Source organism: Globicephala melas, chromosome 5, assembly GCF_963455315.2.
Source record: "Globicephala melas chromosome 5, mGloMel1.2, whole genome shotgun sequence".
Lineage (NCBI taxonomy): Eukaryota > Metazoa > Chordata > Mammalia > Artiodactyla > Delphinidae > Globicephala > Globicephala melas.
Window position 1 is genome coordinate 123,685,916 of NC_083318.1, and position 13,690 is coordinate 123,699,605.

Consider the following 13,690-nt stretch of genomic DNA (forward strand, 5'->3'; position numbering starts at 1 on the left):
GCAGGATCTTAGTGCCCTAACAAGGAGACCAGGGGTCAAACTTGGGCCCCTCTGCAGTGGAAGCATAGAGTCCTAACCACTGGACTGCCAGAAAACTCCCAAAATATATTATTAAATAATAAGACTTGAAAGTCAAACTGGATCCGTGGGCTGCAGAATGGATGTCGTGTTAGCAGCCATAAAAACATCATTAATCTCATTGCACATCACCATCAGAGCTCTTGGGTGACTAGGTACATTGTCAATGTAAAGTAATATTTTGAAAGGAATCTTTTTTTCTGAACAGTAGGTCTTAGCAGTGGGCTTAAAATATTCAACAAACCATGTTGTTAACAGATGGGCCATCATCCAGGCTTTATTATTCCATTTATAGAGCACAGGCAGAATAGATATAGCATAATTCTTAAAGACCCTAGGATTTTTGGAATGGTAAATGAGTATTGGGTTCAACTTAAAGTCACCAGGTAATTAGCCCCTACAAAGAGAGTCAGCCTGTCCTTGAAGCTTTGAAGCCAGGCATTGACTTCTCCTCGCTAGCTATTGAGTTGGCCGAAAAGTGCCTTCAGTTTTTAAGTGAAAATAAAAGACGCATTTTTCATTTTCACCAAGAACTTTATTGACCAACATATCTGCCCTTTTGTTCCACTACCTTCTGCCATTTTTCAGGCAACTTCATAATTCCATCTTCCCAAAACTTTTTATCTTTTTGAGCAAAGAACTGTTCCAGGTGCCTTTTACAGTCTGCCAGGGAATTGAAATTTTTCCATTAAGAGAAGTTTGTAAAGACCGAAATAAGTGGAAATCCCAAGGTGAAATGTCTGGTGAATACGGCGGATGAATCAGAACTTCCCAGCCAAGCTGGAACAGTTTTTGCCTGGTCATCAAAGAAACATGTGGTCTTGTGTTATCCTGATGGAAGATTATGCGTTTTCTGTTGACTAATACTGGACGCTTTTTGTCGAGTGCTGCTTTCCGTCGGTCTAATTGGGAGCAGTACTTGTTGGAATTAATCATTTGGTTTTCCGGAAGGCACTCATAATAGAGGACTCCCTTCCAATCTCACCATATACACAATATCACCTTCTTTGGATGAAGACCGGCCTTTGGTGTGGCTGGTGGTGTTCATTTCACCTGCCCCACGATCTCTTCCGTTCCACATTAATGTACAGCATCCACTTTTCATCGCCCGTCACAATTTGTTTTAAGAATGGAACATTTTCATTATGTTTAAGTAGAGAATCGCATGTGGAAATATGGTCAAGAAGGTTTTTTTCACTTAACTTATGTGGAAACCAATCATAAGTGATTAATATAACCAAGCTGGTGCAAATGGTTTTCAACGCTTGATTTGGATATTTTGAGTATGTCAGCTGTCTTCCACGTGGTATAACATTGATTGTTCTCAATTAATGTCTCAATTTCATTGCTATCAGCTTCAACTGGTCTACCCGACTGGAGCATCATCCAGCGAGAAATCTCCAGCACGAAGCTTCACAAACCACTTTTGACAAGTTCAGTCAGTCACAGCACCTTTTTCATACACTGTACAAATCCTTTTTTTGCGTTTCAGTTGCATTTTTACCTTTCTTGAAATAATAAAGCGTAATATGCCAGAAATGTTGCTTGTTTCCTTCCATCTTCAGTATTAAAATGGCTAGAGAAAAATTCACCAATTTTGATGTCTTTTTTAAATGAACGCTGATATGACAGCTGTCACATACAATCTAACAAGATTGTTTTGAATGAAGTTAAAGACAACTAAGTGCTACTAGAGCCATCTTATGGAAAAAAACCGAACGAAACTTTTGGCCATCCCAACATGAAAGTCCTCGATGGTATCTTCTTCCAAAAGAGGGCTGTTTTGTCTACAGTGAAAATCTGTTGTCTAGTGTAGCCACCTTCATTAATTATCATAGCTGGATCTTCTGGATAACTTGCTGCAGCTTCTGCATCAGCACTTGCTGCAGCTTCTGTGTCAGCACTTGCCGCTTCACCTTGCACTTTTATGTTATGGAGATGGCGTCTTTACTTAAACCAACATCTGCTAGCTTCAAACATTTCATCTGTAGCTTCCTCACCTCTCTCAGCCTTCACAAAACTGAAGAGAGTTGGGGCCTTGCTCTGTATTAGCCTTTGGCTTAAGGGAATGTTGTACCTGGTTTGATCTCTACCCAGACCATTAATACTTTCTCCATATCAGAATTAAAGCTGTTTTGCTTTCTTATTATTCATGTGTTCACTGAAAGAGCACTTTTAATTTCCTTCAAGAACTTTTCCTTTGCATTTACAACTTGGCTGACTAATATTTAGTGCAAGAGGCCTAGCTTTTGACCTATCTCAGGTTTTTTTTGTTTTGTTTTTGTTTTTGTGTTTTTGCGGTACGCGGGCCCCTCTCTGTTGTGGCCTCTCCCGTTGCGGAGCACAGGCTCAGCGGCCATGGCTCATGGACCCAGCCGCTCCGCGGCATGTGGGATCCTCCCAGACCGGGGCACAAACCCGTGTCCCCTGTGTCGGCAGGCAGACTCTCAACCACTGCGCCACCAGGGAAGCGCCTATCTCAGGTTTTGACATGCCTTCCTCACTAAGTTTAATCATTTCTAGCATTTGATTTCTAGTGCCCCATGGTAGGGGTACTACTTGGCCTTATTTCAATATTGTTGTGTCTCAGGGAATAGAGAGACCCAAGGACAGAGAGAGAGATGGGGAAGAAATCAGAACACACACAACACTTATGAATTAAGTTTGCTATCTTACATGGGCACGGTTTGTGCTACCCCAAAACAATTACAATAGTAATATCAAAGATCACTGATTATATATTACCATAACAGATATAATTTTAATAATGAAAAAGTTTGAAATATTGTGAGAAGTACGTGAACAAATGCTATTAGAAAAATGGTGCTGATAGGCTTGCTAGAAGCAGGGTTGCTACAAACCTTGAATTTGTAAAAAACACAGTATCTGAAAAGTGCAATAAAGTAAAGTGCAATAAAATGAGGTATGCTTGTGTTTTATGCTTATCATATTTCAAATCCCTGAACTGAATGACTTTAAGCATTCAAAAGGATGAGTTCAAGAGTGATGCTAAATATAAATGTTAAGATAACAAATCTAAGAATAATATACATGTGACCAAAATCAATAATTTAAAACATGCTTTATTAGTTTTACATTTGTTTTCTCTTAGGGCCTGCAACATACAATCCTGTTTTAAAGAAATCTTGCTCCATACCCTTATTTGTTAAAGCATCAAAGCGTTTTAAAGACTCCAAAGAGATTACTCCTGGTCCAGCGACATATGAGGTTTGTCAATGATATTTCTCTTTTAATAATAACACAAGAATGGAAAAATTTCCAGAAAGTACTGGAAATGTCTTCATTAAAGTCCTTTCCATATGTTCTATTCTTATTACTAACCAAAATCTTTTGGCTAAGAAAGGCTTTTTTAAAGATAAATTCTGACATTTCTGAAAGAATTGTTTGAGAATTTAAGAATTATTTAACAATTTATCTATAAATAGCCTCTACAGCACAAATATATATAATTTTTATATCCCTACAACTCTAAATATTTACTTGTTTACATACACAAATTGAAATAGAAATTTCCAAATGTTTATTGAAATCAAGAATTTATTGGAGAGCTCAGAAGAAGAAAGCCCTGTGCATCCAATAAAACCAGGTATTGATCTTTTATTTTCTTTTAATAAATGCAGGTGGTTTAGATTCATAATAAATAAATGTCTCATTATGCTGTGGGTCTTCTGATTGTAAGGACGAGGTTTAAACTGCAGGGTTTTAGAAATTGTGTTCACTCTAGGCTTTTATTCCCCATTTGGTGTGAAAAGGTTTTCCTATTGGCTGATAGCAATTAAGAGTGCAAACCATAATGAATGTTTATTTGGGTTAGTTAATGACAAATTTATTTTTATTGAATGTATGTTTTTCTACTTTGTCAAAATGTCATAATCCAAAGAATTTTTTGGCATTCTGTCAAAAGCACATTTATAATATAATATCAGAAAAGGGAGAAAAAAGAATAATGAAAGACTTGTTATTTTACTTGTTGGCTGTTGATTCCCCCAAAATATCACTGTTACTTTCTACTGATAAGCAAATCTAATTTTATAAGACTTACTTCACAAAGGGAAAATCTGCTAGACAGAGTCTTAGTAGTAGTTCAGAAGGTGAAAGTCAAGGGAGGATACATTATATATATACAGTGTTTTAGGGCCTTGGCTCTGTAATGTAAGGCAAGTCTTGCAAATTGGGAACTGATAGAGATTTGGCAACGTTTATGACATATTTACTCTTGATTGTTGGGTACAATGAGGAAAGGTCTTTAAGCAAGTATTGATCAGTAAACTATTAGTCTTAATAAGTTAGATATTATAGATGTTCATTTGATCATATTAAATCATAGAAAATCTTTAACTGATTGCTTCCTCACACCTTTTGAAAACTGGTTTTAATGGTGTCCACAAATGATAAATGCCAGTAAATCTGATGTTATACTTTTTCATTTTGTGCTACATTTGTCCTAGAAGATGTACCCACTAGTATTCTTAGTATTTAAAGATGCTATTGCTTTTTCTTTCACTAAGATTTTATGATTTATATTTATACTTCCTCAGTCATTTATTGTGGAATATTATTTTCCATGTCAGAAAAAAAATTTATGAATTTAATAATGAGGTTTAGTTAAGGTAATGCCTAAAATGTCAAACTAATATATCCGTATATTATATAATAGATATAATACTGCAGTAGAGGTTAATTTTCTGTTGAGGACTGTCTGTAATTTTTTGTCTTTCCAACACCACTTGTTTCTGTTAATTTTTTGAACAAATAATTTTTTGGAACAAATAATTTTCTTTCATAATTTTTCTTCTTGAAAGGAAAAGTTACTTCTTTTTTTTTAACATCTTTATTGGAGGATAATTGCTTTACAGTGCTGTGTTTGTTTCTGCTTTATAACAAAGTGAATCAGCTATACATATATGTATATCCCCATATCTCCTCCCTCTTCTGTCACCCTACCACACTTCCTATCCCATGCCTCTAGGTGGACACAAAGCACCAAGCTGATCTCCCTGTGCTATGCGGCTGCTTCCCACTAGCTATCTGTTTTACATTTGGTAGTATATATAAGTCCATAACACTCTGTCACTTCATCCCAGCTTACCTTTGCCCCCCCTGTGTCCTCAAGTCCATTCTCTACATCTGTGTCTTTATTCCTGTCCTGCCCCTAGGTTCTTAAGAACCGTTGTTGTTGTTTTGTTTTAGATTCCATATATATGTGTTAGCATACGGTATTTATTTTTCTCTTTCTGACTTACTTCACTCTGTATGACAGTCTCCAGATCCATCCACCTCACTACAAATAATTCAATTCCGTTTCTTTTTATGGCTGAGTAATACTCCATTGTATATATGTGCCACATCTTCTTTATCCATTCATCTATCAGTGGACACTTAGGTTGCTTCCATGTCCTGGCTATTGTAAATACAGCTGCAATGAAGAGTGTGGTACATGACTCTTTTAAATTACGGTTTTCTCAGGATATATGCCCAGTAGTGGGATTCCTAGGTCGTATGGTAGTTCTATTTTTAGTTTTTTAAGGAACCTCCATACTGTGCTCCATAGTGGCTGTATCAATTTACATTCCCACTGACAGTGCAGGAGGGTTCAATTTTCTCTACACCCTCTCCAGCATTTATTGTTTGTAGATTTTTTGATGATGGCCATTCTGACTGGTGTGAGATGATACCTCATTACAGTTTTGATTTGCATTTCTCTAATGATTAGTGATGTTGAGCATCCTTTCATGTGTTTGTTGGCAATCTGTATATCTTCTTTAGAGAAATGTCTATTTAGGTCTTCTGCCCATTTTTGGATTGGGCTGTTTGTTTTTTTGATATTGAGCTGCACGAGCTGCTTGTATATTTTAGAGATTAATCCTTTGTCCGTTGATTCATTTGCAAATATTTTCTCCCATTCTGAGGGTTGTCTTTTCGTCTTGTTTATGGGTTCCTTTGCTGTGCACAAGTGTTTAAGTTTCATTAGGTCCAATTTATTTATTTTTGTTTTTATTTTCGTTTCTCTAGTGGGTGGGTCAAAAAGGGTTTTGCTGTGATTTATGTCATAGAGTGTTCAGACTATGTTTTCCACTAAGAGTTTTACAGTGCCTGGCCTTACATTTAGGTCTGTAATCCATTTGGAGTTTATTTTTGTTTATGGTTTTAGGAAGTGTTCTAATTTCATTCTTTTACATGTAGCTGTCCAGTATTCCCAGCACCACTTACTGAAGAGGCTATCTTTTCTCCACTATATATTCTTGCCTCCTTTGTCAAAGATGACCATATGTGTGTGGATTTAGCTCTGAGCTTTCTATCCTGTTCCATTTTTCTATATTTGTTTTTCTGCCAGTACCATATAGTCTTGATTACTGTAGCTTTGTAGTATAGTCTGAAGTCAGGGAGCCTGATTCCTCCAGCTCTGTTTTTCTTTCTCAAGATTGCTTTGGCTATTCGAGGTCTTCTGTGTTTCCATACAGATTTTGAAAATTTTTGTTCCACTATTGTAAAAAATGCCATTGGTCGTTTGATAGGGATTGCATTGAATATGTAGATTGCTTTGGGTTGTATAGTCATTTTCACAATGTTGATTCTTCCAATCCAAGAATAGAGTATATCTCTCCATCTGTTTATATCATCTTTAATTTCTTTCATTGGTATCTTATATTTTTCTGCATACAGGTCTTTTGTCTACTTAAGTAGTTTTATTCCTAGGTATTTTATTCTTTTTGTTGCAGTGGTAAGTGGAAGTGTTTTCTTAATTTCTCCTTCAGATTTTTCATCATTAGTGTATAAGAATGCAAGAGATTTCTGGGTATTAATTTTGTATCCTGCTACTTCACCAAATTCATTGTTTAGCTCTAGTAGTTTTCTGGTAGCATCTTTAGGATTGTCTGTGTATAGTGTCATGTCATCTGCAAACAGTGACAGTTTTACTTTTCTTTTTTGATCTGGATTCCCTTTCTTTCTTTTTCTTCTCTGATTGCTGTGGCTAAAACCACCAAAATTATGTGGAATAATAGTGGTGAGAGTGGGCCACCTTGTCTTTTTCCTGATCTTAGTGGAAATGGTTTCACTTTTTCACCATTGAGAACGATGTTGGCTGTGGGTTTGTCATATGTGGCCTTTATTATGTTGAGATAAGTTCCCTGTATGGCTACTTTCTGTAGAATTTTTATCATAAATGGTTGTTGAATTTTGTTGAAAGCTTTTTCTGCAACTACTGAGATGATCATATCGTTTTTATCCTTCAATTTGTTTTATGGTGCATCACTTTGATTGATTTGCGTATATTGAAAAAATCCTTGCATTCCTGAGATAAACCCCACTTGATCATGGTGTATGATCCTTTTAATGTGCTGTTGGATTCTGTTTGCTAGTATTTTGTTGAGGATTTTTGCATCCATTTTCATCAGTGATATTGGTCTGTAGTTTCTTTTTGTAACATCTTTGTCTGGTTTTGGTATTAGGGTGATTTTGGCCTTATAGAGTGAGTTTGGGAGTGTTCCTCCCTCTACTATATTTTGGAAGAGTTTGAGAAGGATAGGTGTTAGCTCTTCTCTAAATGTTTCGTAGAATTCAACTGTGAAGCCGTCTGGTCCTGGGCGTTTGTTTGTTGGAAGATTTTTAATCACAGTCTTAATTTCAGTGCTTGTCATTGGTCTGTTTATATTTTCTATTTCTTCCTGGTTCAGTCTTGGAAGGGTGTGCTTTTCTAAGAATTTGTCCATTTCTTTCAGGTTGTCCAATTTATTGGCACATAGTTGCTTGTAGTAATCTCTCACGATCATTTGTATTTCTGCAGTGTCAGTTGTTATTTGTCCTTTTTCATTTCTAATTCTGTTGATTTGAGTTTTCTCCCTTTTTTTCCTTGATGAATTTGGATAATGGTTTATCATTTTGTTTATCTTCTCAAAAAAACAGCTTTTAATTTTATTGATCTTTGCTATTTTTTCCTGCATTTCTTTTTCATTGATATCTAATCTAATCTTTATGATTTCTTTCCTTCTGATAATTTTGGAGTCTTTTTTGTTATTCTTTCTTTAATTGCTTTAAGTTTAAGGTTAGGTGGTTTATTTGAGATTTTTCTTGTTTCTTGAGGTCAGATTGTATTGCTATAATCTTCCCTCTTAGAACTGCTTTTGCTCCATTCCGTAGGTTTTGGCTGTCATGTTTTCATCGTCATTTGTTTCTAGGTATTTTTTGATATCCTTTTTGATTTCTTCAGTGATCACTTGTGTATTTAGTAGCATATTGTTTAGCCTCCATGTATTTGTACTTTTTACAGATTTTTTTCCTGTAATTGATATCTATTCTCATAGCATTGTGGTCAGATAAGATACTTGATATGATTTCAGTTTTCTTAAATTTACCAAGGATTGATTTGTGACCCAGGATATGATCTATCCTGGAGAATTTTCCATAAGTACTTGAGAAGAAAGTGTATTCTGTTGTTTTTGGATGGAATGTCCTATAAATGTCTATTGTTCCATCTTGTTTAATGTATCATTTAAAGCTTGTGTTTCCTTATTTATTTTCATTTTCGTTGATCTGTCCATAGGTGAAAGTGGGGTGTTAAAGTGCCCTACTTTTTTTTTTGTTAATTGAAAATTCTCTAGAAGTAATCAGTAGCAGAATAACTGAGGCAGAAGAACGGGTAAGTGACCTGGAAGATAAAATCGTGGAAATAACTTCCACAGAACAGAATAAAGAATGAAAATAATTGAGGACAGTGTTGGAGACCTCTTGGAGAACATTAAAAGCACCAACATTCAAATTATAGGGGTCACATAAGAAAAAGAGAAAAAGGGACTGAAAAAATATTTGAAGAGATTATAATTGAAAACTTTCCTAATATGGGAAAGGAAATAGTCAATCAAGTCCAGGAAGTGCAGAGTCCCATACTCCATAAATCCAAGGAGAAACATGCCAAACACATATTAATCAAGCTATCAAAAATTAAATACAACAGAAAAATATTAAAAGAAGCAAGGGAAAAGGAACAAATAACATACAAGGGAATCCTGACAAGGTTAACAGCTGATCTTTCAGCAGAAACTCTGCAAGCCAGAAGGGAGTGGAAGGACATATTTAAAGTGATGAAAGGGAAAAACTTACTACCAAGATTACTCTACCCATCAAGGATCTCATTCAGTTTCAACGGAGAAATTAAAACATTTACAGACAAGCGAAAACTAAGAGAATTAAGCACCAGCAAACCAGCTTTACAACAAATGCTAAAGGAACTTCTGTAGGCAGGAAACACAAGAGAAGGAAAAGACCTACAATAACAAATCCAAAACAATTAAGAAAATGGTAATAGGAACATAACATATCGATAACTACCTTAAATGTAAATGGATTAAATGCTCCAACCAAAAGACATAGACTAGCTGAATGGATACAAAAACAAGATCTGTATATATGCTGTCTACAAGAGACCCACTTCAGACCTAGGGACACATACAGACTGAAAGTGATTAGTTTTTGTAAAAAGTGTAAATTCTCTGTCCAGATTACATTGTTTTGAATATGTATGTCTATTTGTTCCAGAATCATCTGTTGAAAGGAGTGTCCTCTCTCCACTGAATTACCTTTGCTACTTTGCCAAAGATCATTAGGTTATATTTGCGTGGGAGCATTTTTGGGCTATTTTTTGTGTTCCGTTGATCTATTTATTCTTTCGTCGATACCACATTGTCTTGATAACTAGCATTATAGTTAGTCTTAAAGTCTGGTAGTGTTAGTACTCCAACTTTGTTCTTCTTCAGTATTGTCTAGGTTATTATAGGTCTTTTTGCTTTTCCATATAAACCTTAGGATCAGTTTTTCTATATCCACAAAATAGATTTCCAGGATTTTGATTGGGAATGCGTTGAATCTATAGCCCTTTTTGGAAGAATTGACATCTTAATAATATTGTCTTACTATCAATTAACTTGGAATATTTCTCCATTTATTTATATCAGCTTTAATTTCTTTCATCAGAATTTTGTAGTTTTCCTTGTATAGCTCTTGTATATATTTGTTAGAATTATACCTAAGTATTTCATTTTTTTGAGTGCTAATGCAAATAGCATTGTGTTTTTAATTTCTAATTCCAGTAGTTCATTCCTTGGGTATAGGTAAGCAACTGACTTTTGTATATAAATTTTGTATCTTGTAGCCTTGCTATTAGTTGATTCTTTGGGATTTTCTACATAGATGTTTTATGTTCCAAAAAAGGCCATTTTGTTTCTTCTTTTTCAATCAGTATACCTTTACTTAGTTTTCTTTTTTTTTATTGCATTAACTAGCACTTCCAGTACACTATTGAATAAGAATGGTGAGCAGGAACATCCATCTCTTGTTCCTGATCACAAGAAAGAAGCATATAGTTTCCCACCATTAAGTACAATGTTAGCTATAGGGGATTTTGTAAATGTTTATGAAGTTCGGCAATTTCTTGTTTATTCCTAGTCTGCTGTGAGTTTTTATCATGAATAGGTGTTGCATTTTGTCAAATGCTTTTTCTGCATCTGTTAATGTGATCATATGATTTTTCTTCTGGTCAAATCTCTTTATAAACATGTTAAAAGCAGACATCCTTGCAATCACATTAGTGGTATTTACCAGACGGGGTCCTTACCTGTGAAATGCTTTTATAGCAGTATGTACCTGGTCTGTCAAGTCTGCTAATTCTAAATAAGTCTGAAATTTATTGATTTATAAGTCACAACTCTGGAAAATGTCACTTAATCTGTGTAATTATGGGAGTATAGAATAGGGCTCTTTAATGATAGAATAGCTTCCTTTTGTATGCGTGCATCATTTTGAAACCGCTCGTGTTTGTCTGGGCCAGGACCCATCACATGACAAGGAAAGGGAACTGACAGAAATATGCTGATGATAGGGCTGTTTGCCATGCCTTAAGTTACAAAGTTCTTTGTCTCTGACCCAGGAATCTTATTGTTCTTGCCAGCCTCATGAAATAGTAACTGGCTAACTAATTAGTTTGTAAGTGAGTAAAATAAAATCCCAACCCAAAACATTTCTACCGGCTACAGTTGGCTGGAGCTACTTAGCAGCTGCCGCTTTCAGTGAATCATATTTTCTCCAGTTTTCATGGACCCCACTACTGTGCCTCACTGTCAGTTGCCTCTTTTTATAACTGAGTTTTTATTTGCTTATTGTAAAATTAAGAGGCATAGTAGAATAGTGATTAGCACTGAAAACTCAAACTATGATCCCCCTATTCAAATTTAAATTTCACTAAGTAAACCTGTATGCCTTTAGGCAAGCTATTTAAATTTTCTGTCTCTGTTTCCCCATCTGATAATGATGATGTAGAAAATAATAATACTTTCTTTGTGTTTATTGTGAAGATTCACTGACTTAGTTACTAACTAAATTCTGCTAACTTAGTTCACTGAGTTAATATGCTTAAAGTACTTAGAATTGTGCTGACCAGCTAGTAAATGTTAGTTATTACTATAAAAACCATGTCCCTATTAAAAGTGAGAAAGTAAAGGAGGAAAATTTAGTTCAAAAATTGAGAATATGGTTTGTGAATTTTTCTGTGTGTTTATCCAAAGTGTATTTGTATTGCAGTATTAATTTAGTAATATTTAGTAATTATAGCAAGCTGGAAACATTACATGGTTATCTTTATGATAAAATTTTTGTAATTATTTTTAGGTTTTATGGCAGTTTGCATTAGAAATTTAAATTTCGGCAGAAACTTAAAGTAACAGAAAGTTAGGTATAATCTCAACAATGATAGAGGAGCATCTTATAGAACATTCTAAGCTTTCACAGCATAAAAGAGTACTACAAATATTATCAGAACATCAGTAGTTAAATGATAGTAGGAATAGTACCAATGCTCAATTTATTCAACTCAGATTTTAAAAACAGAAAAGCTAAATATGATTTGATGTTTCTTCATGAATAAAAGATGCTCAAGATATTTTCCATCTGTCAGTTTATGATGATGATGATAAATATAGATTAATCATTCAGTTTTTGAGGTTATAATCTTGACTCTCTTGGCCACATTCTTTTATAAAATGATGTATTTTTTGAAGTTACAGCTCTTTTGAATGCCTGGTAGAGAGCTTACTATGACCTATATATGACTATAATTTGTGAAATGTGGTAAAATGAACTTTCTGCATTTAACAATAACCAGTAGGAGAAAATCAGTAAAGCAGACAAATATCTACATTATAAAGATATTGGGAATTTGATCCTGAATATTTTCTGTAATATTGTTATGAACAAGTGTTTTATTATTAGTGGTCATTTAGAAAAATAGCATTTTACTCAAATGGTTCTTAATTCAGTTGTTGCTAAATTTAAGTGAGAACATTGATGTTATCAGTACAACCAACACTGTCTGCAAATGCTAAATTGGTAATGGTGCTGCGGGTCACTCTGATTCTATTGTTATATCACAGAAGATATTAAACAGGGGTGTAAACAGAATAAATACATTAAACAATATTAGAGTAACTGTCACACCTAGAAATCTCTTTTAATTAATTTTCATATAAGGCTGTTTCAACACATAGGTTGAGGTTTTTTTGTTTGTTTGTTTTTAACATCTTTATTGGGGTATAATTCCTTTACAATGGTGTGTTAGTTTCTGCTTTATAACAAAGTGAATCAGTTATACATATACATATGTTCCCATATCTCTTCCCTCTTGCGTCTCCCTCCCTCCCACCCTCCCTATCCCACCCCTCCAAGTGGTCACAAACCACCGAGCTGATATCCCTGTGCTATGCAGCTGCTTCCCACTAGCTATCTACCTTACGTTTGTTAGTGTATATATGTCCATGCCTCTTTCTCGCTTTGTCACAGCTCACCCTTCCCCCTCCCCATATCCTCAAGTCCATTCTCTAGTAGGTCTGTGTCTTTATTCCTGTCTTACCCCTAGGTTCTTCATGACATTTTTTCTTCTTAAATTCCATATATATGTGTTAGCATACGGTATTTGTCTTTCTTTTTCTGACTTACTTCACTCAGTATGACAGACTTTAGGTCTATCCACTTCATTACAAATAGCTCAATTTCGTTTCTTTTTATGGCTGAGTCATAGGTTGAGTTTTTAATATGAAGATGATAACTAGTAAAGATCTGGCTTCTGATTTTGATTTGATTTTTTTTTAAGTCATGCCTTTTGTAAATTGCTGAATTGCTCAGTCAGTTCCAATTCACTAGAAACTTAGTTAAGAGATGTGTGCTATCATATTCCATAAAAATAGTGACTTTAAAAATTAAATCATAAACTTAGAATACCAGTTAATGAATATCTTAACCTAGTGATATCAGTCACACTTAAAGTTTAAGAAAACAAAATTTACTATATTCTGGGCACCTAAAATGGTATAAAATCAAGCTTCACTGATCCCTACCATAACATCTAATTTCTCCTATATATGTTATGTTTTTGCACTGGCTAGAACATGTCCTGAAACATTTTAATAAATTTCCTTTTCCTGTTTCTATGTAGAATATAAAATGAGCCTATTCACATCAGAGGTCAGAACCCCTGCTCAATTCAACATTCTCCACATTATCTAAATCTTATATTTTCTAGTTAAAAATGATCATTTTCTTAGACCTT

At 34.7% G+C, this 13,690-nt stretch overlaps 1 protein-coding gene across 2 annotated transcripts in view; it reads left to right on the forward strand.

The window, feature by feature from the left end:
- The window catches only part of STPG2 (sperm tail PG-rich repeat containing 2), a 514,734-nt gene that overhangs the window by 257,292 nt on the left and 243,752 nt on the right, over positions 1 to 13,690 (forward strand). For both annotated transcript variants that reach the window (XR_009563864.1, XM_060298816.1), the window contains one exon: positions 3,191 to 3,306. Coding sequence is in view for 1 of the 2 variants with exons in the window: in XM_060298816.1 (XP_060154799.1) it covers positions 3,191 to 3,306 (116 nt within the window). In the remaining variant the exon portion in view is untranslated. Of the gene's footprint in view, positions 1 to 3,190; positions 3,307 to 13,690 lie in introns of those variants that run through there.